This window comes from Podarcis gaigeae, assembly GCF_964106915.1.
Source record: "Podarcis gaigeae genome assembly, chromosome: Z".
Taxonomy (NCBI): domain Eukaryota; kingdom Metazoa; phylum Chordata; class Lepidosauria; order Squamata; family Lacertidae; genus Podarcis; species Podarcis gaigeae.
In genome coordinates this window covers 1999172-2014424 of record NC_139691.1, presented here as the reverse complement: position 1 = coordinate 2014424, position 15253 = coordinate 1999172, and the positions used below count along the sequence as shown (strand labels likewise).

General features: G+C 47.0%; 2 protein-coding genes and 2 long non-coding RNA genes across 19 annotated transcripts in view; 1 reads left to right on the top strand and 3 right to left on the bottom strand.

Annotated features, from left to right (window-relative positions):
• Window positions 1-2061, top strand: part of RABGAP1 (RAB GTPase activating protein 1) — a 91927-nt gene extending 89866 nt beyond the window's left edge. For both annotated transcript variants that reach the window (XM_083721680.1, XM_083721681.1), the window contains one exon: window positions 111-2061. In XM_083721680.1, the coding sequence (XP_083577806.1) occupies window positions 111-233 (123 nt within the window). In that variant the 3' untranslated portion in view covers window positions 234-2061. The remainder of the gene's footprint in view (window positions 1-110) is intronic.
• The window catches only part of LOC310836557, a 104486-nt gene extending 96420 nt beyond the window's left edge, over window positions 1-8066 (bottom strand). The window contains exon 1 of the long non-coding RNA XR_014560144.1: window positions 7365-8066. This is a non-coding gene — a long non-coding RNA (uncharacterized lncRNA). The remainder of the gene's footprint in view (window positions 1-7364) is intronic.
• Window positions 1-15253, bottom strand: part of LOC310836556 — a 205326-nt gene that overhangs the window by 108335 nt on the left and 81738 nt on the right. The window lies entirely within an intron of this gene.
• The window catches only part of STRBP (spermatid perinuclear RNA binding protein), a 123614-nt gene continuing 118025 nt past the window's right edge, over window positions 9665-15253 (bottom strand). For 8 of the 15 annotated variants that reach the window (XM_083721749.1, XM_083721747.1, XM_083721751.1 and 5 more), the window contains one exon: window positions 9665-11979. In XM_083721749.1, the coding sequence (XP_083577875.1) occupies window positions 11885-11979 (95 nt within the window). In that variant the 3' untranslated portion in view covers window positions 9665-11884. Of the gene's footprint in view, window positions 11980-14550; window positions 15067-15253 lie in introns of those variants that run through there. The other 7 variants (XM_083721740.1, XM_083721742.1, XM_083721739.1 and 4 more) reach the window with 1 other exon arrangement.

Genomic DNA, 15253 nt, shown 5'->3' with positions numbered 1-15253 from the left:
TTTTGTACCCCCTGCTTAGGTTTGTTCAAGTGAGGTTGGGGAGGGGGTGGGGGTGGTTGTGTGCACGGAAATTGGGAGTTATGTGACTCTCCTTTCCTGTTGCCTTCCAGGATCTGGAGCATGACTTGGGGCAGGCGCTGAATGAGGTGCAGGCCTCCCGGAAGACCTGGTTCAACCGAACACTGAGCTCCATAAAGACAGTGACAGGCGTTCAAGGGAAAGAGACGTGCTGAAGGGGCGGCCTCCTCCCGCGGCCCACGTTCCCCTTGGGACACCTTCTGCCTTCCGTTGCTGCCTCGGCCAATTGCCGATGCTGCTGCCATGTGGGAGAGAGAGGACCAGAATGTACATAGACTCTAGAAACACACAGCGCATGTTGGGGCTTTCCGCAGGTCAGTGGCCCAAGCTCTCTGCGAGGCTACCGCTGCGAGGCTCAGCGCAGGATCTTCATACTACTGATTATTTAACCAGGGGGTGTAGCTGTAGACTGGAAGCTCTTTTCAGAGGGGCAGAGAGGGGGACACACACAAAAAAACACTCCATTCTACAGTCTGGCTGGAGGCATTTCGCAGGCCCAGGTACGAGAATTTACCAAAACCTCAGACTTACTAAGTTTACAGATACAAGAACTTCTTTTTTTTTACAGTTATAACTCTTTAAAAGAACAAAAGGGAAAAAATACTATTTCCAAGAAGTTACTCCAGTGCCAGAGACTAGATCCTCCCCCTCCCCCGCCTGAGTTAGTGGGGGAAGAAGCATTTGCATGGTTACCTTTTGGAGCAGGTTCGCCCCCCCCCCCCCTGCAAGTGTGTGAACACACCTCCCTGTGTCTCTCCTTTGTCCACGATTTAGTTATTGTGTCACTAATCAATTCTATGCAAGTGGGTTGGAGGAGGGGGAGTGTCATCATTGTCTTTTCAAAGTACCTGTCGCTATTGGAGTCCTCCTTGTCTCCGAGCTATTTAACTTCTACCGTGGTCCGTTCCACACGTGGTTCATCTTCCAGAGCCATATATAACACATACCTGTATCATTTCAGTGGGCAGGACCTCTGGACTGAGTTAAGCTAAACTTGGGCCTAATGAAGTCTGCGAGGCTTTTAACTCGCTCCTAACTTTGTCTCGTTGACTTGGGTGGAATCTTCAGATACTACTTAGCTTAGTTTGGATCCAGCCCATTTGTGAACCAGAAGCTTCGTACTTTTAACTTTAAAAGCATTAAGACTGTCTGTCTGTTTAGCCAGCCTCCCTTGCACTTTCTGGAGAGCTGCTCTGCCTCTGCGGGAGCTATTATCCTTTATCCTTTATGGTTTTGCACATGGATGGGAAGAGGGCAACACAAAATAAAGGGGTGGGGAGGGAAGGAGGGATCACTGCACTGGCTGCGCTGTTGCTGTGTGCCATCTTTTCGCCATCTTTGCTTGGGCCTCTCCCAGGCAGAGGCGATTTGTGGCTCCGATGGCCGGCTGGGTTTTCCTTGTTCGTGTGCACCATTCCGCTGCCACCATCCCTTCCCTTTCCCTCCACGCTTCCTGTAACTACACTGGTAGGTCCTAGGTCTGCTTGGATTTCTGAGCGCTTAGACTACCCCAAAACGTCTCACCAGAAAAGCTGTAGAATGGAGGTTTTGCACCTTTGTATTTTCTTCTTTTTTAATTTATACTGGTTTGTGCTACGCTGAAATGAAATAGCTATTGTATCAGCGGATAAACTTTTCTTGTGTGCAGCGTGTTTTGAGTATAAGCTGGTTACAATAAGAGGCACTGGTTTGTATATAAAGATAATTTGTATTTCTACGTTATTTTTTTTGTTGTTGACCAGACTAATGCTAGCTAATGCAGCCTGAGACTACCAGAGGCAAAAAGACCTTGCGGTGCCCAGGAGTTCATAATTTCTCTTCCCCTTAAAACTGTGTACATGAATATCTCGTATTGTTTTAATAATACCAAAAAATAACTGTAACTCCATCATTAATAGATGTGTGGACATTGTAGTAGAAGAGTAGTTTGCAGAGTATAGATCTTTGAATTGATATATAAACTAGTAAAATTGTATTACTATTTTCTTGTTGTCTTTCACTTTTAATGGAAATGTCATCTGCTCAATTTGTCTCTGCTGGGGCAGTAAGAAAGTTAAGAAAAGGTTGGGGCATTAGGAAGCAGCCTTCTACGCTCAGAGCAGCAGCACTCCAGCGTTTCAGACAAGAGCACCTTCCTGTGCTTTACGTGTAGGGATTGAGCCCAGCGCCTTCTGAACACAAAGCAGGTGCTCTGCTGCTGAGCTTTGGCCTTCTTGGTTCCTGGAACCCACCCTCTCCAGCGTCCCAGCTGTGTTCTGATGGGGGAAGAACATCACTCACAGGAAACACATCCATTAAAAGCCCCCCTGCACTGACCCACAGCACTTCGCTTGCACGGAAGCTCCCTCCTTGTTTCACATAGGAAGCCCTGCTGGATGGGCCATGGGCTGTGTGTGTGTGTGTGTGTGTGTGTGTGAGAGAGAGAGAGAGAGAGAGAGAGAGAGAGAGATAGCGTGTCTGTGTGCCTAAGCCTAAAATGGCCTCAGGCTCTTGGCATGGGCAGCACCTTTGAGCACCTGTGCTAAAAGTTCCCACTTTCCTTAGCCCTGAGAAACACACTTTTGGATACATGGCTTGCTGTGTCTGGAAGCCTTGCGGTGAGTAGGCATATGTTTTCCATTTAGTTATTGACTAAAAGAACATTGGTTAAAATGTTCTCCAGCGCTGCTTGGCCTACAGGACACAGTACTGTTCTCCTCTCCCTTCATCCTCACCTAGACAGTGGCTCTGCTGAAGGTCTGGTGACTGCATCAGAATTTAGCTGGTGAGCTTTGTAGCTGAGCGAGCACTTGAAACTCTGCACTTTAATCCTTGGTTACAATTTGAACCCATTTCAGAGAGGAGGACCGCTAAGAGAGTCACTTGGGAGGTTCAACTGCTGAATGTTTACCCTGACAAGTGGGGAACTTCACAAGACATCTCTGAGCGCCATTGTGGATATATTACAGGAAATTGCTAATTGTCAACTGTTAACTTGTTGGTCTATAGCAGGGGTGGCCAACTCCCAGGAGCTGCGATCTACTTACAGAATTGAAAACGGGGGTTCAGTTTTCAGTTGATTATCTTTTTTTGGGAAAGGAAAGCCGCCTTTTTGGGGAGCACAGGGCAATGTTATTGAGCTTTTTTAGGGAGGAGGAAAGCCCCCATTGGGAAGGGGCAGTCACTCAACCACAGTTCACTGGGGAAACAAACAGCCTCACTGAGTAAACTACTCCGTCTTCCGTTCTGCAGATCAACAATGGTAGGCAGGTTCAGGGGGCGGGGCCAGATTCTATTTTTCAAACACTAAGGGAAGGGACCCAGCGATCGACCACGATCTACCAAAACCTCCCAGTGGATTGCGATCAACCTGTTGGGCATCCCTGGTCTATAGGACTGCAGGAAGATGCCTTACCCTGAGTATGACCATGGGGCCTTCCAGCTCAGCAAACCAGCAATGGCTTTCCAGGGCATCAGGACAGGAGTCTTTGCCCCCCCCCCCCACGCCTGGAAATGCTGCCAGGGACTGGGACCTTCTACATGCCAGGCAAGTGCTGTACCACTGAGCTGCACCCCGTCCTTTAGCAGGTGCTGAATTGTGCCCATGGATGAAGGAGTGTTTTCTGAGTTGCTTCCAAGGTCCACTTTTCTGCCTGCTTGCAGTACCTTGGCTAGCAGACAATTGGCTGCAAAGGATGGATATCATCGGGTTCCATGGTCAATCTGTGCACATGTTTGAAGATTCAGGTTCAACGTGGAATCGAGCCCCTCCTGCCCTGTGTGCGGCTCGTGGGCTGTACATTTATTGATGGGTCTCAGAAGGTGGTGGACTCGCCTTCACTGGAGGTTTTTAAGCAGAAGTTGGATAGCCATCTGCCAGGGATTCTCCAGCTGTGATTCCTGCACTGCAAGTTGCGCTAGATGACCCTCGGGGTCCCATCCACCTCTGCAGTTCTAAGCTGTGGACAAACACCGGCTCCCTCGGCCTGAAAAGTGAGGCGAGCACCTCACCCCATAGTCGCCTTCAACTGGACTTCACCGTCCAGGGGTCCGTTACCTTTCACACTTCTATTATTACCCAGAACCGCAAGCTGAAGTTCGCTCACTAGATTTAGCAGCTTCCAAAGCACACACAGGTGTTGCCAGGCTGCCTAGCAAGGGAGATGTGCTGCAGCATTCTGCTTTGTTGCTAATTGCTTAGGAGCCTGTCTCTCCTTCCTCCCCTTTTGAATTTAACAAAGCTAAGAATAGCTTGGAGGCCACCTTGGGGCAGGCAAGGCAGCTGCTTTGTGCAGGAAGAAAGGGTGCCTGCCTGACCAGAGCATTTCAAGGGGCAATGTTGCTGTCAGGAAGCAGAAGGCGTGTGATGCTAGGAGCCCCCAGGGATCCTGCCATAGTGGGCAGGGAGGGGACAGCCTGCTTAGAGGCTCTGTCTCTGGAGCCCACAGACATAGCAGGCACACGGTGGGGGGAGGGGGTCTCAGTTGCTGCTCCAGAATCATTTTTTAGGCTGGGAGCCTAAAGGTTCTCCACCATTATTTTCCTCTGGGTTCCACTTTTCTGGGGGAGTGGGGTTTCATGATGTATATTGCATGTTGTCCCTACAAATTGATTGCTGACTTCTTTTGTGTGAAACAATACATTTCATGTAATCAATTTTCAGGAAGTAGGGCTCATTCAGTGCAGCAGGGTTGTCCCCCCCCCCCCAAAAAAAAATCTCTTACAAATCCTTTATTCAGTTTGTCTCAAGTTCCTTTAGCGCAGAGAGGTGACTATGGAGAGCCAGCTGCCTTTCTGGCACCTGTTGTACCTTGCACCTTAATTCATTGAAACCTCTAGCCACAGAGTTGACTCCTCCCTCTGGGAATCCTTTTTATTGCAAGGATGCAGTGGCAGGCAGGGCCAAAGGTGAAAGTAAGTGGAGCAACAAATCTGAATTTTAACTTTGCACAGTTAAAATTCTGTGCACAGTGGGGTAGTTTCTGCACACATGCACAAACCCCTCTCTGTCCTCCACTCACGCAAGAGGGAGGCATCACAGTTCAAGAATAGGGAAAACCAATCTGGGTGTGAAGTGGGCTAGGGAAAGGTGTGGCTTGGGCTGAGATCCAAAGTCCAGACGAGAAGGATTGGAGAGATGCATTCTGCCCCTCAACTCAAGGACCCCAACCCCTGATTTAGGCAATGCACTCTGCAGTGACCGCCTTGACCTTCTGGCCTGCTCTGTGCATGTGAGGAAGTTGCCCTGGGCCACAGGAATATAAGAGCCCAGGGAGAGGAGGCAGGGAGCTGGCAGGCTCATTGGTCAGGCTTGGTGGCCCTGATGTGGCCACGATCACTTTCTTCAGCCACAGGACTCTACTGTGTCCCACCAGTTGCTCTTGACTGGCCTTCTGAATTGATGTTACCAGTCAGCACAGCCAAAGAAACATGTTCTGAAAGTGAGCCAAGGTGGCAGGGATTGAGCAGGACACCCAACGGAATACTGAAGTTCATTGGCATAAATCAAAAGGTAAAGGTAAAGGGACCCCTGACCATTAGGTCCAGTCGTGGCCGACTCTGGGGTTGCGGCGCTCATCTCTTTTTATTGGCCGAAGGAGCCGGCGTGCAGCTTCCGGGTCATGTAGCCAGCAGGACTAAGCCGCTTCTGGCGAACCAGAACAGCGCATGGAAATGCTGTTTACCTTCCCGCTGGAGCGGTACCTATTTATCTACTTGCACTTTGACGTGCTTTTGAACTGCTAGGTTGGCAGCAGCTGGGATCGAGCAACGGGAGCTCACCCCGTCGCGGGGATTCGAACCGCCGACCTTCTGCTTGGCAAGCCCTAGGCTCTGTGGTTTAACCCACAGCAGCACCTGCGTCCCTCCAATCAAAAGATAAGTGTGATTAATTCTATCCTTGAATAATTTAGCCAATAAGTACTACGAGCATAATAGAAAGATGCATCTGTGGAGCTTTTAAACTTTTTTTTCATTTGGTTCCCCTTGGCTTGCAAAACACCTGTTTTGATTTGGGTCACAATCTGGAGGTACTTGCAGGGCGTGTTTTTAGCACTGGAATCCGGCAGAAGGAGAAGTTGAAGTAAAGTATGACTTCGCCACGCAGAAAAAAGGAGAAAAAGCTGTGAAAATCGGCCCTTGCTTAATAAGCAGCTTTGGAATAAGATGGTGGTGTGCAGAACAGGTAGCTGCTTAACAGAATTTTCCCAGCACATATTTCAAGGGTCCATAAGTGTGGGGCAGAACATGCACCTGTTTGAGATCATGGCTAAGGCTGCCGGTGACCCAGGAAGTCTTCCTGACTGTATCGCTGAAAGCAAGTGACTTCTTTGCCCCCATTTTCTCTCTTTACCTGTTGTTGGCAGTAATGCTAAATGTTTGCTCCAGGCCACCCAGGTAGCTATCATAAAAGACCTGTATATATAAAAAAAACAATGTGGCACATACTTTTATGGAGATACCATTCTGTCATGACCAATAGCTTTCGTTTTCTTTTGGTGTGCTGAGAAAGGGGAGGAAAGCGATTCTGAACTACTCAGAAATCCTTTCCCGCAATGCCAGCTTGCTGTGAAGTGGGACCGGTGAGGGATATGGCTTGGAGAGAGAGCCAGGAGACCAGATTAAGAGAGCAGGTGAGATGGATTAGGACAATGAGCCAGTGACTCCCCTTGTCTTGGGTGCCTGTTCCCCTTGGAATAGTCTTGGTGAAATACCTAATATCAAATGGAATTGGTAAACATTGTAAAACCAGAGTTTGTTTTTCCAGCTGTGTCCTGAGGCCATGGCTTAAGTACACCCTGTCTGTGGTACAGAAATGGCAAAGTCATAAACCGCCTCTACTGGCTCTTAATTTATTGCCATAATGGTTGGGTTTTTCACGCTTCATGTCCCATTAATTCGATACCTGCACCTGGTTTTGAAGATCAGTCTGGGACAGAGCTTCTGCTGATCTCCATAGCTATCTGGCTTCACCTGCAGCTGCTTCCCTCCTCCTCAACTGAGACTTAATTGGCCCACCATACAAACACATGTCCTGCGGGGGGGATGTACTTCCTCATCCTCCCTCCTGTGCTTAGTGATCTGTACAGTCCAGGTTTATTTACCCACTGGCCAGTGCAATGTGAATGTTAAGCACTCCTAACTTTTCAGTAGGCAAAATCTATAGTGGTTATATGCCTGTCTTTTTGCCATGGAGGACACTTTTCAGATCCAAGCATGTGCACAAAGCAGATCAACCAGTAGACCATGGTGTGAACAGCAAAGGCTTCAGACTCCCAACTAATTAACAATAAGCACAGCAATGCAACTTTCCCCACTTAAATTTGTTGTTTAGTCGTGTCCGCCTCTTCGTGACCCCATGGACCAGAGCACGCCAGGCACTCCTGTCTTCCACTGCCTCTGCTGAAATGAAAAAAGCTAACCAGGACTGGATTTTCGTGTTGAAAGGGCTGTGTGCCCAGTTCTGTCATGCTATTCTTTAAGTCTAACTTTGTATCTTTTGCAACCAGCTCTTGTTTTCAGGTCATGGAAGGGAGCCCAGGGTAATAATCTAGTCCAATTCACTGCAATGCAGGATTCGCAGCAAAAAATCCCTGACATAGGGCGATCCAACCACTGCTGAAACACCTCCATGAGAGCCCATCACCATCTAGGGGTGTCATTTTCTCTGTTGAACAGTGCTTAACCTCAGGAAGTTCTTCCTAATGTTTAGTAGGAATGTCCTTTCTTGCCATTTAAATCCATTGGTTTGGGTCATACCCTCTGGAGCAGAGTCCTTCAGCCCTTCAGATATTCAAAGGAGGCTTTCATATCACTTCTCAGTCTCTTTTCCAGGCTGAACATACCCAACTCTCTCAACTGACCCTTGATCATCTTGGTTGTCTTCCTCTGCACCTGTTCCAGCTTATCAGTATCCTTCCTAATTTGTGGTGCCCAGAACTGGACACAGGACTCCAGATGGGGTCTGCTTTTTCTAGAAAAAGCAAAGTAGGGTTGACCAGCTGCCAGTCCCTGCTTTATACAACTACAGAACAAGGGCAGGCGGACTCCACTGCTTCTTTCAATTGCAAGGGGGCTCTGGCCTGCTAGAGAAGGGCGTGTGATGCTTGCCTGCCCTGCATCGCCCAATAAAGCAAGGACAGCCTCTGCCACCAATAGGGTTGTGCGCCTTATTGCTCTTGCATAGTGATAATAGTTTCAAATTGAGTTTTTTTAAAAGTAAAGTAGGGACACAGATGCTTGAAGGAGAGAACGAGAAGCAGGCTTTTTTTATAAAAGAAAAAAGAACACACACAGAAGTCATTGGAGGAAATGAATAACTTAATGGTTTCCCAGCCTGGGCTGCCTTACAAGCAGAAGCTGGCCGGCCAAGGTTACAGCATGGATGCTGACAGCACGGGGGCTCATTTGCTCTCAAAGTGGCAGGGCAGAGCAACGCCAGGAAGGCAGCCAAGCTGTGTGTGGTCAGAAGCTCCCCTAAACACCAAAGAAGCATTGCTGCAGTTTTCGAACTCCTGGCCTTTCGGAGGTTTGTGTTGTGCTTCCTATCACACACACACCAAGTTCACTTGCCAAACTCACCACTGGTTATAGCTCCTTGTGATAGCAATATGGATTTATTTATTTTTGCTGCTGCTGTTGGGGTTTGTTTTTGTGTTTGTTTTGTAACTTGTCCAATCTCTTCAAGCTGCAGGAATGAATTAGAATCAGTGTTGGGAGGGGTATCAGATGGTTATCTAGTCCAGCCCCCACTGTTACCATGTCCTGGACAGGAAGTTGTTCAACCCTTGCTTGAAAATCTCCAGCTACGGAGAGCAGCCTTCTGAGGCACAGTCTGTTCCAGTGCCAAACATTTAGTCTAAAGTCTGTTTTTCCTTTGCAGTTTGAAGTTGGGTCCCATTCCCTCTGGAGCAACAGAGAATAGACTCTGGTGCAGCACCTATAGAGCATCTCTGCACATGGCTTGCATCTCACCTCTGCAAGGTCTCTTCCCCAGCCAAACCTGTTCCTACCTCAAGTAGGAACTGTTGCAGGCCCTTCCCCATGGTGCTGCCTTGAATTATGAATGTTGTAGCTGGAGAACATGGATTGAGGTGCAGAAGGTAGACTTCCTGTGATGGGGGAGGGGTAGAACATGACACATCACTGCGTGACCCACGTGCTTGTAGCATGATTCTTGTATGAAGGCTGTAGAGGTAGATTTTGCTAAGTAACTGGTGTTGGGCACTAGGGGCAAATGAGTATTTGTGTTGGGGGTGTGGCATTGGAAGCCTGTGCAAAAGGAGACCTACACCCCACAGCTGACTCCATGCCCCATCAACAAATGGGAGGAAAAGCAATGGCTGTGTGTCCCTAAGGCTGAGGTGGGCAGCCTTCAGGCTTGCCAGGCTGGTTTGGGGTTTTTCTCTTCAGAGCCCTCCTGTGACATTTGGACAGTTTATTAAAGGTTCCCACCCAGCACCAACCTTATTAACCTATGAGTTAAACACTCATTCTCCACGCCACCTTTCACCCCCACACAGGAATTAATCTGCTCTATTTATAAACATGTTCTCTGCTGACTAATGTTTCTTTTTAAATAGTAATAATAAAAACATCAGAGCATCAGTTAAGTGATCAGATTTAATTATTGATAAGAAAACATTCATTTCTTATTCATGACAGTTATTATGGGACATCCTCTTCTGTTCTTCAGAAGCCAGCAATGAGGGTGGTGGTTTCAGCACAAGCCCAGAAAAGGGGGTGTGGGTTATGGCCTGTGGAAGCACCAGCCCCCCCCCACCTCAAGGACTGCAGCGTCTAAAATGGGTGGGGATTCAGTGCCAGAAAAAGTTTGGCAGCTTCAGCACAGGCTGCTTTGAAAGGGGGGAATCAGGCAGACTCACAGAGTGAAGGTAAGGCTTTTTTCATCATTATAACTGCAGATGCCCAAAACAGAACCGTCTAGAGGTCACCCAGTGCTAAATTACTGGGTGCCGGAGACCAGGGCTGCCACCAGCACAGGCCACTGTCAAGGAGGGCTCTGGACTAAGAGTGTGTTGGGGAAACTGGGGACTCCAGCTGTCTTCAGCCACTAACCACAGGTTCCCCACCCAAACACAAACCAGGCTACTCTCTGGTCCAGCTGCACTGCTTTTAGGTCATTCAGATGGAACACAAGAGAGAGACAGAGAGAGCTCTAAACTGAGGGCTGATCAGGATTTTTCAGTGAGAACAACAGTAATTGAACCACCTGCTCAGAAGTGTGTTAGGAACCAGGTCACCCTATTGGGGTCCACCCAGCTCCTACGCTGATTGACAGAGGCTCTCCAGGGTTCCCATGTGGAGATGCCATGGGGATTCAGCTGGGACGTTCTGCATGAAAAGCAGGCACACTTCCACTAAGCAGTTGTCTGAATGTGCCTGCCTCAGTGCTAATGGTGTCTTAAGACAAAACACAAATAATATTTTCCTTACGGTCAATTCCTTGAGCAGGACACGAAAATACAACTTAAATTGGTATTTAACCAAAGAAATAAATATGTAAAAAAAAGAAAAGAAAATCCTCCCTGGATATTTACATTCCATTTCACAAGTGAAAAAAACTACAAAGCCTATTAACAGTAAGGTGCAGTGAAACAGCAGCATGGTTGAAAAGGAAGTAACAGAAACATTCTCTAGGCCAATAAATAGAAGTGCTATTCCTCTTTCAGCCACAGTTCAAACCTAACTTTATAAACAGAAGTCCAGAATGGCTGGAAGCGTGATTTCTGTTAAACCTCCTGAGAAGCAGGTATAGCAAGGATTCACTTGCTATGGAGATATACCCACCCCCCCAGGACACAGCCTGCAGGGCTCATCCCTCACAAGCTCTGCTGGAATAAGAGGGCTGCTCTTGCCCCTGACCCCCCCCCCCAAAAAATCCAACAGGCCTCGAGGATTGGCTGCAATGATAATATAAGTGATACACCTGTCCTTGCAAGGGGGGGCGGGGTTTGCAAGGTAGGCTTATTGCTCCCATTTTATATGAAAGGGCTGGCTCTTAACCAAAGCCACACAGAAGATCCACCGCTGAGCTATAATCTGAAGCCAAAGGTTCTGCACTCTCTTGCTAGCAATTTGGCTGGATTCCTCCCTAAGGAATTTGTTTGTTCCCCATGGACCCAGCACCCTCCAATGGCATCCTTCAGGCCATGAGGTTTATAGGGCAAATGTTAATGGAGAGGGGGGCAGCAGCAGCAGCAGTGGGGGCACATTTATTTGCAGGTGAAGGAGCCTATAAGTTTCACAAAGTTGTGCATTAGGAATGAAGCTTTCTTAACTCCCCCTCACCCCCCCAAAAACCCCATCTAGAAACCAGGAAACTTCCCACCCCATTGCTGCAATCCAGGGGGTGGGCAGGTGGGGGGGGGAATGGGGAGAGAGAGAGAAAGTGTTCCCTCCCATTGCTCAGACTCAAAAGCCCAAACTGGAGTGCCAACAATTTGACCCGAGCAGCTAGGCCAGTGCTCAGAATGCAAAAAAACCCCCAACCCTCTTTTCGACAGGCTGGTTTCTTTCTTGGTGAAATGCAGAAGTAGCCAAATGACATTCTTTTTGTACATCTATTGCTGTGGTTTTAAGAGCCGGGGTGGGTTGTATTGCTTTTTGGGAGTTCAGGAAAGTTGAGAATTAAAAAAAATATAAACGAGCTTTTTTCCTTTTCTTTTCCCTGAAAGAGAAAACTAGAGAGTCCCAAATCTGATTGCTGAAGGCTGCCCCCCGCTCCCTCCTTCCAAGTCTTGCTTTTAAAAACCATTTGTTGGAGGGGAAAAAAGCACCTTTTTCCGAACCGCATAACCTGTTTGCTCTAGAAGTCAGAGAAGAAATCTTGAGGGCCCAAGTGAATGATAAAAGGAGCCATGTCGAGAGGTTGGCAATAAGGGCCGTCAATGAAAAAGCCACCTACAGCAGAGAGAAGAGCAGAGAAGCAAGGGGAAGAGAAATCGCAGGTTAATTAAAGAAAAGGGAAAAGTAGCGAGCGCCGCTTAAATTTCTCTGCTCTTTCAAGCTGTAAGTGGGATTTTCATTGCAAAATGGGCACATTTTTTGGATACCTTTTTGGGGTAGGCGGGTTTTTGTTTTTAGGTAAATAAAAATATATATGGAACCATCCTATATTAGCAACCTCAAAAAAAAAAAAAGTTAACAGTTACCTGCTCCCCCCCCCCCTTTTCATATATTTGTCGGAATATAAAAAATAAGGAACCGATAGCTTATTAGGATTTTCAAGTAAAGCAGAGAAATGTAAAATACGCAGCAAAAGGGCAGGTTTACAGACGTGGTTAGTAACTCCCGACATGACAAAAAAATAAATGGAGAGGAGAGGGCAGGGGGAATGACTTCATATCAATTATTGGAAATGATTTTGCCATCAAGTTGGAAAAGAGCATAGCACCCACAGAGAGCTGTCACAACCGACCAGGGAGAGGATCTCGCTGGAAAGCGAATCCTCAATAAAGTCAGCAAGATTTGTGCTTGAAAGGTTTTTAGTGTGTGGGTTGGGAGAATTTCATGGCATTAACCAAAACAAAAACACACACCAAAAAACACCCCCAACCCTCGAAATTTATCAAGCTGCCAATTTGCACGGAAACAAATCTCTTCGTTTGGTAAGTCTTATCTGCCATGCTTTTCCAAGCTCAGTGATGGTCTTCCTTTCATCCATAGGCCAGCAAGACAGTCAATGGTTTTATCAATACTGTTCTCGATCTGAAGGCACCCCAAGCCTCAGTCCCATTCCCAACCTCCCCCCCTCCCTGCATTAAAAATAGCAATCCCTGTACACAGATGCAAGGGAAGACGAGCAGCAGACTTGATGCTGCCCATCTAAGACAGCTTTAAAGCACCACCGCCACTGAACCAAAAAGCCAGAGGACAAAGTGGAAACAGCTGTGGAGGACGGAGAAATCACATTCCAAAGAAGCACAAATACTTAGGTGCTCACTTTCCACTGCCACCTTTTCCCAAAACCACAACTGTGGTTAACCCCGAAGAAAGCTGCTTGTTTATATACTCTGCCCCTGAAGAAGGCATCTTAAGGATAGAGCTCTTCCTCCATGGAGGTTTAGAGACCCCACAACTCAACCTCCTTTCCACACACACACACACACACACCCCACCACACATTGACCAAGACCCACCTTGCCCCTGTCCAAGTACACCTGGAGGAGAGCAGAGTATATAAAGGGCCTCCTCTGGGCAGCACAATACCATCATAAAAAAGGTGAGCCACAAATGGGTGACGTTTGAAAAGAAGAGAGCAAGAGGAACACTTACGTTTTTTTGTGGGGGTGATGCCTTAATAGCAGTTCCCTTAGCTAAGTCCCCTAGTGCAAAAGAGTGGAGAGCCCCCACATAACCACACATAAGTCTTTCTCGAGAACAGTCTCCTGGATCTCAAAGCGAAGCAGGTATGTGCACAGGCAAACCCATGGCACATGACCCAGCAAATCGCCGCTTTTGCTTTCAATGCTCGAATGTTAAAAGAAAAGGGCAGATACTGGCCTATGGCTGAAACGGCTAACTTTCCACAGCAGCACTGGACGAGACCAGGACAATTAAGGTAGCAAGTTTTCATGGGGACCGTGTTGCTGCTTCAGATTCTTAGAATTGTACAAGGTTGTGGGTGGGAGGGATGGGGAAAAGGATAGGCCTTAGTTTTAGCTCTGAAAAAGGGGGCAAAAAAATTCGCACCAATGAGCTACAAGATCCCAGACTGAGCGAAGGAGGCCACAAGAACATCCGTGAGTTGGGCTCATTTATTTGAGGTTGGTTTCTTTTTTTTAAAGGTGGGGGGTGATTGGGGGAGCCGACTTTGGAATTAAAGGATCTAACTATTGGAGCATTTAACTCCCAGTAGATCTAACTATTGGACTTTTATTACATTCCAACGCTCTCATTTATGGTCTGAGAACTTTCTGAATTTGGATTATCTGATATGCCTGACTCATTTGAAATTTGAGGGGCAGGGGAAGAGGACATTCAAAACTTCTCTACAGCCACCATCTCTGGTTCCCAAAGTAGCAAAATGAATCCTAACACAGGAAGAGAGCATATTCTGGATCTGAAGTGTCCAGGTAACCCCCCTAAATTAACAGCAGATTGCACCAGAGTATGAGCAATCTGCCGCACGTAGACATAGCCCGCACTATCGCTGTAAGTGCTAAAGAGATAGGAGGTCCTTCCAAGACCTGGCGTGGCATATCCTAGGAGGAACCTCACAAAACCTTCACATGGAATTCATTCAAAGCTTTCTCTTTGAAGCAGTAATTGAGCCCATATTCTACTGGATTACATGACTTGGTATTTACAAAGCTAAACAGGTTTTTCAGGGGGTGGGACTTCTTCTATTTTATTTTTAGTGCAGAGAGTATGTTTTTTAGAGAAGCAGCTACACCACATATCCCAAGGCCTAAAGGTGACAGGCACACGGAGGCCATGGCCCTGTGTTAGAAAACAGGCGAAAACTCTCCATTACAACAAGAACTGGTTTTATTATTCCTTTGTGATCAGCGTCTTATACTCTATACATCCTTCACAAGTTTTTTTTTTTTAAGTTTTACATAATTTGGGTACTTCACTTAAAAACAATGATTTTAAGCATCTACGTTTATTCCCTATAACAGAAGGCTAGTATAAGTTATTTTGGAAAAAAAATGAGGTAACCATTTTCACAGACCATTGTTTGCTTGCTTCAAGTTTTTAGAGAACTAAATTTGCATTTTCTTAAAATAAAAAAGTAGGAAAAGATGCTTCTTTACAAATGGTTTTTGCTCAAGTATGCGTTCAAAGAAAACCAGGATTAAAAGCAGGCAGGACGTCCTGTCAATCTGCCTGTATCACTTCTACTTCTAGCATTCTGTACTGTACTGCAGTGGTCAGTCAGCCAGAGGGGACTGGTTTCTGCCATTTGCTAAAAGAAGGAATAATGGGGCATTGGGTAGGTGGGAAGTTTCATAACTGGCAACAGAAGCATTCTCTTGGGCAAACCTAAAAAGAGAAGAAACCAAGAGGACTCCAGGTAAGTCTAACCATTGGAAAACGGCAAGTTGTCTGTTTGCTTGTTTAATTGAGACAAGAGGAAGCTTCCTAATTTGGCCTCCTGGTGGCTACCCAAGGTCAAAGCAGCCAGTATGTTGGGGGGAAAAGGTCACCCTCCCCTGAAGCCAACTCCCTC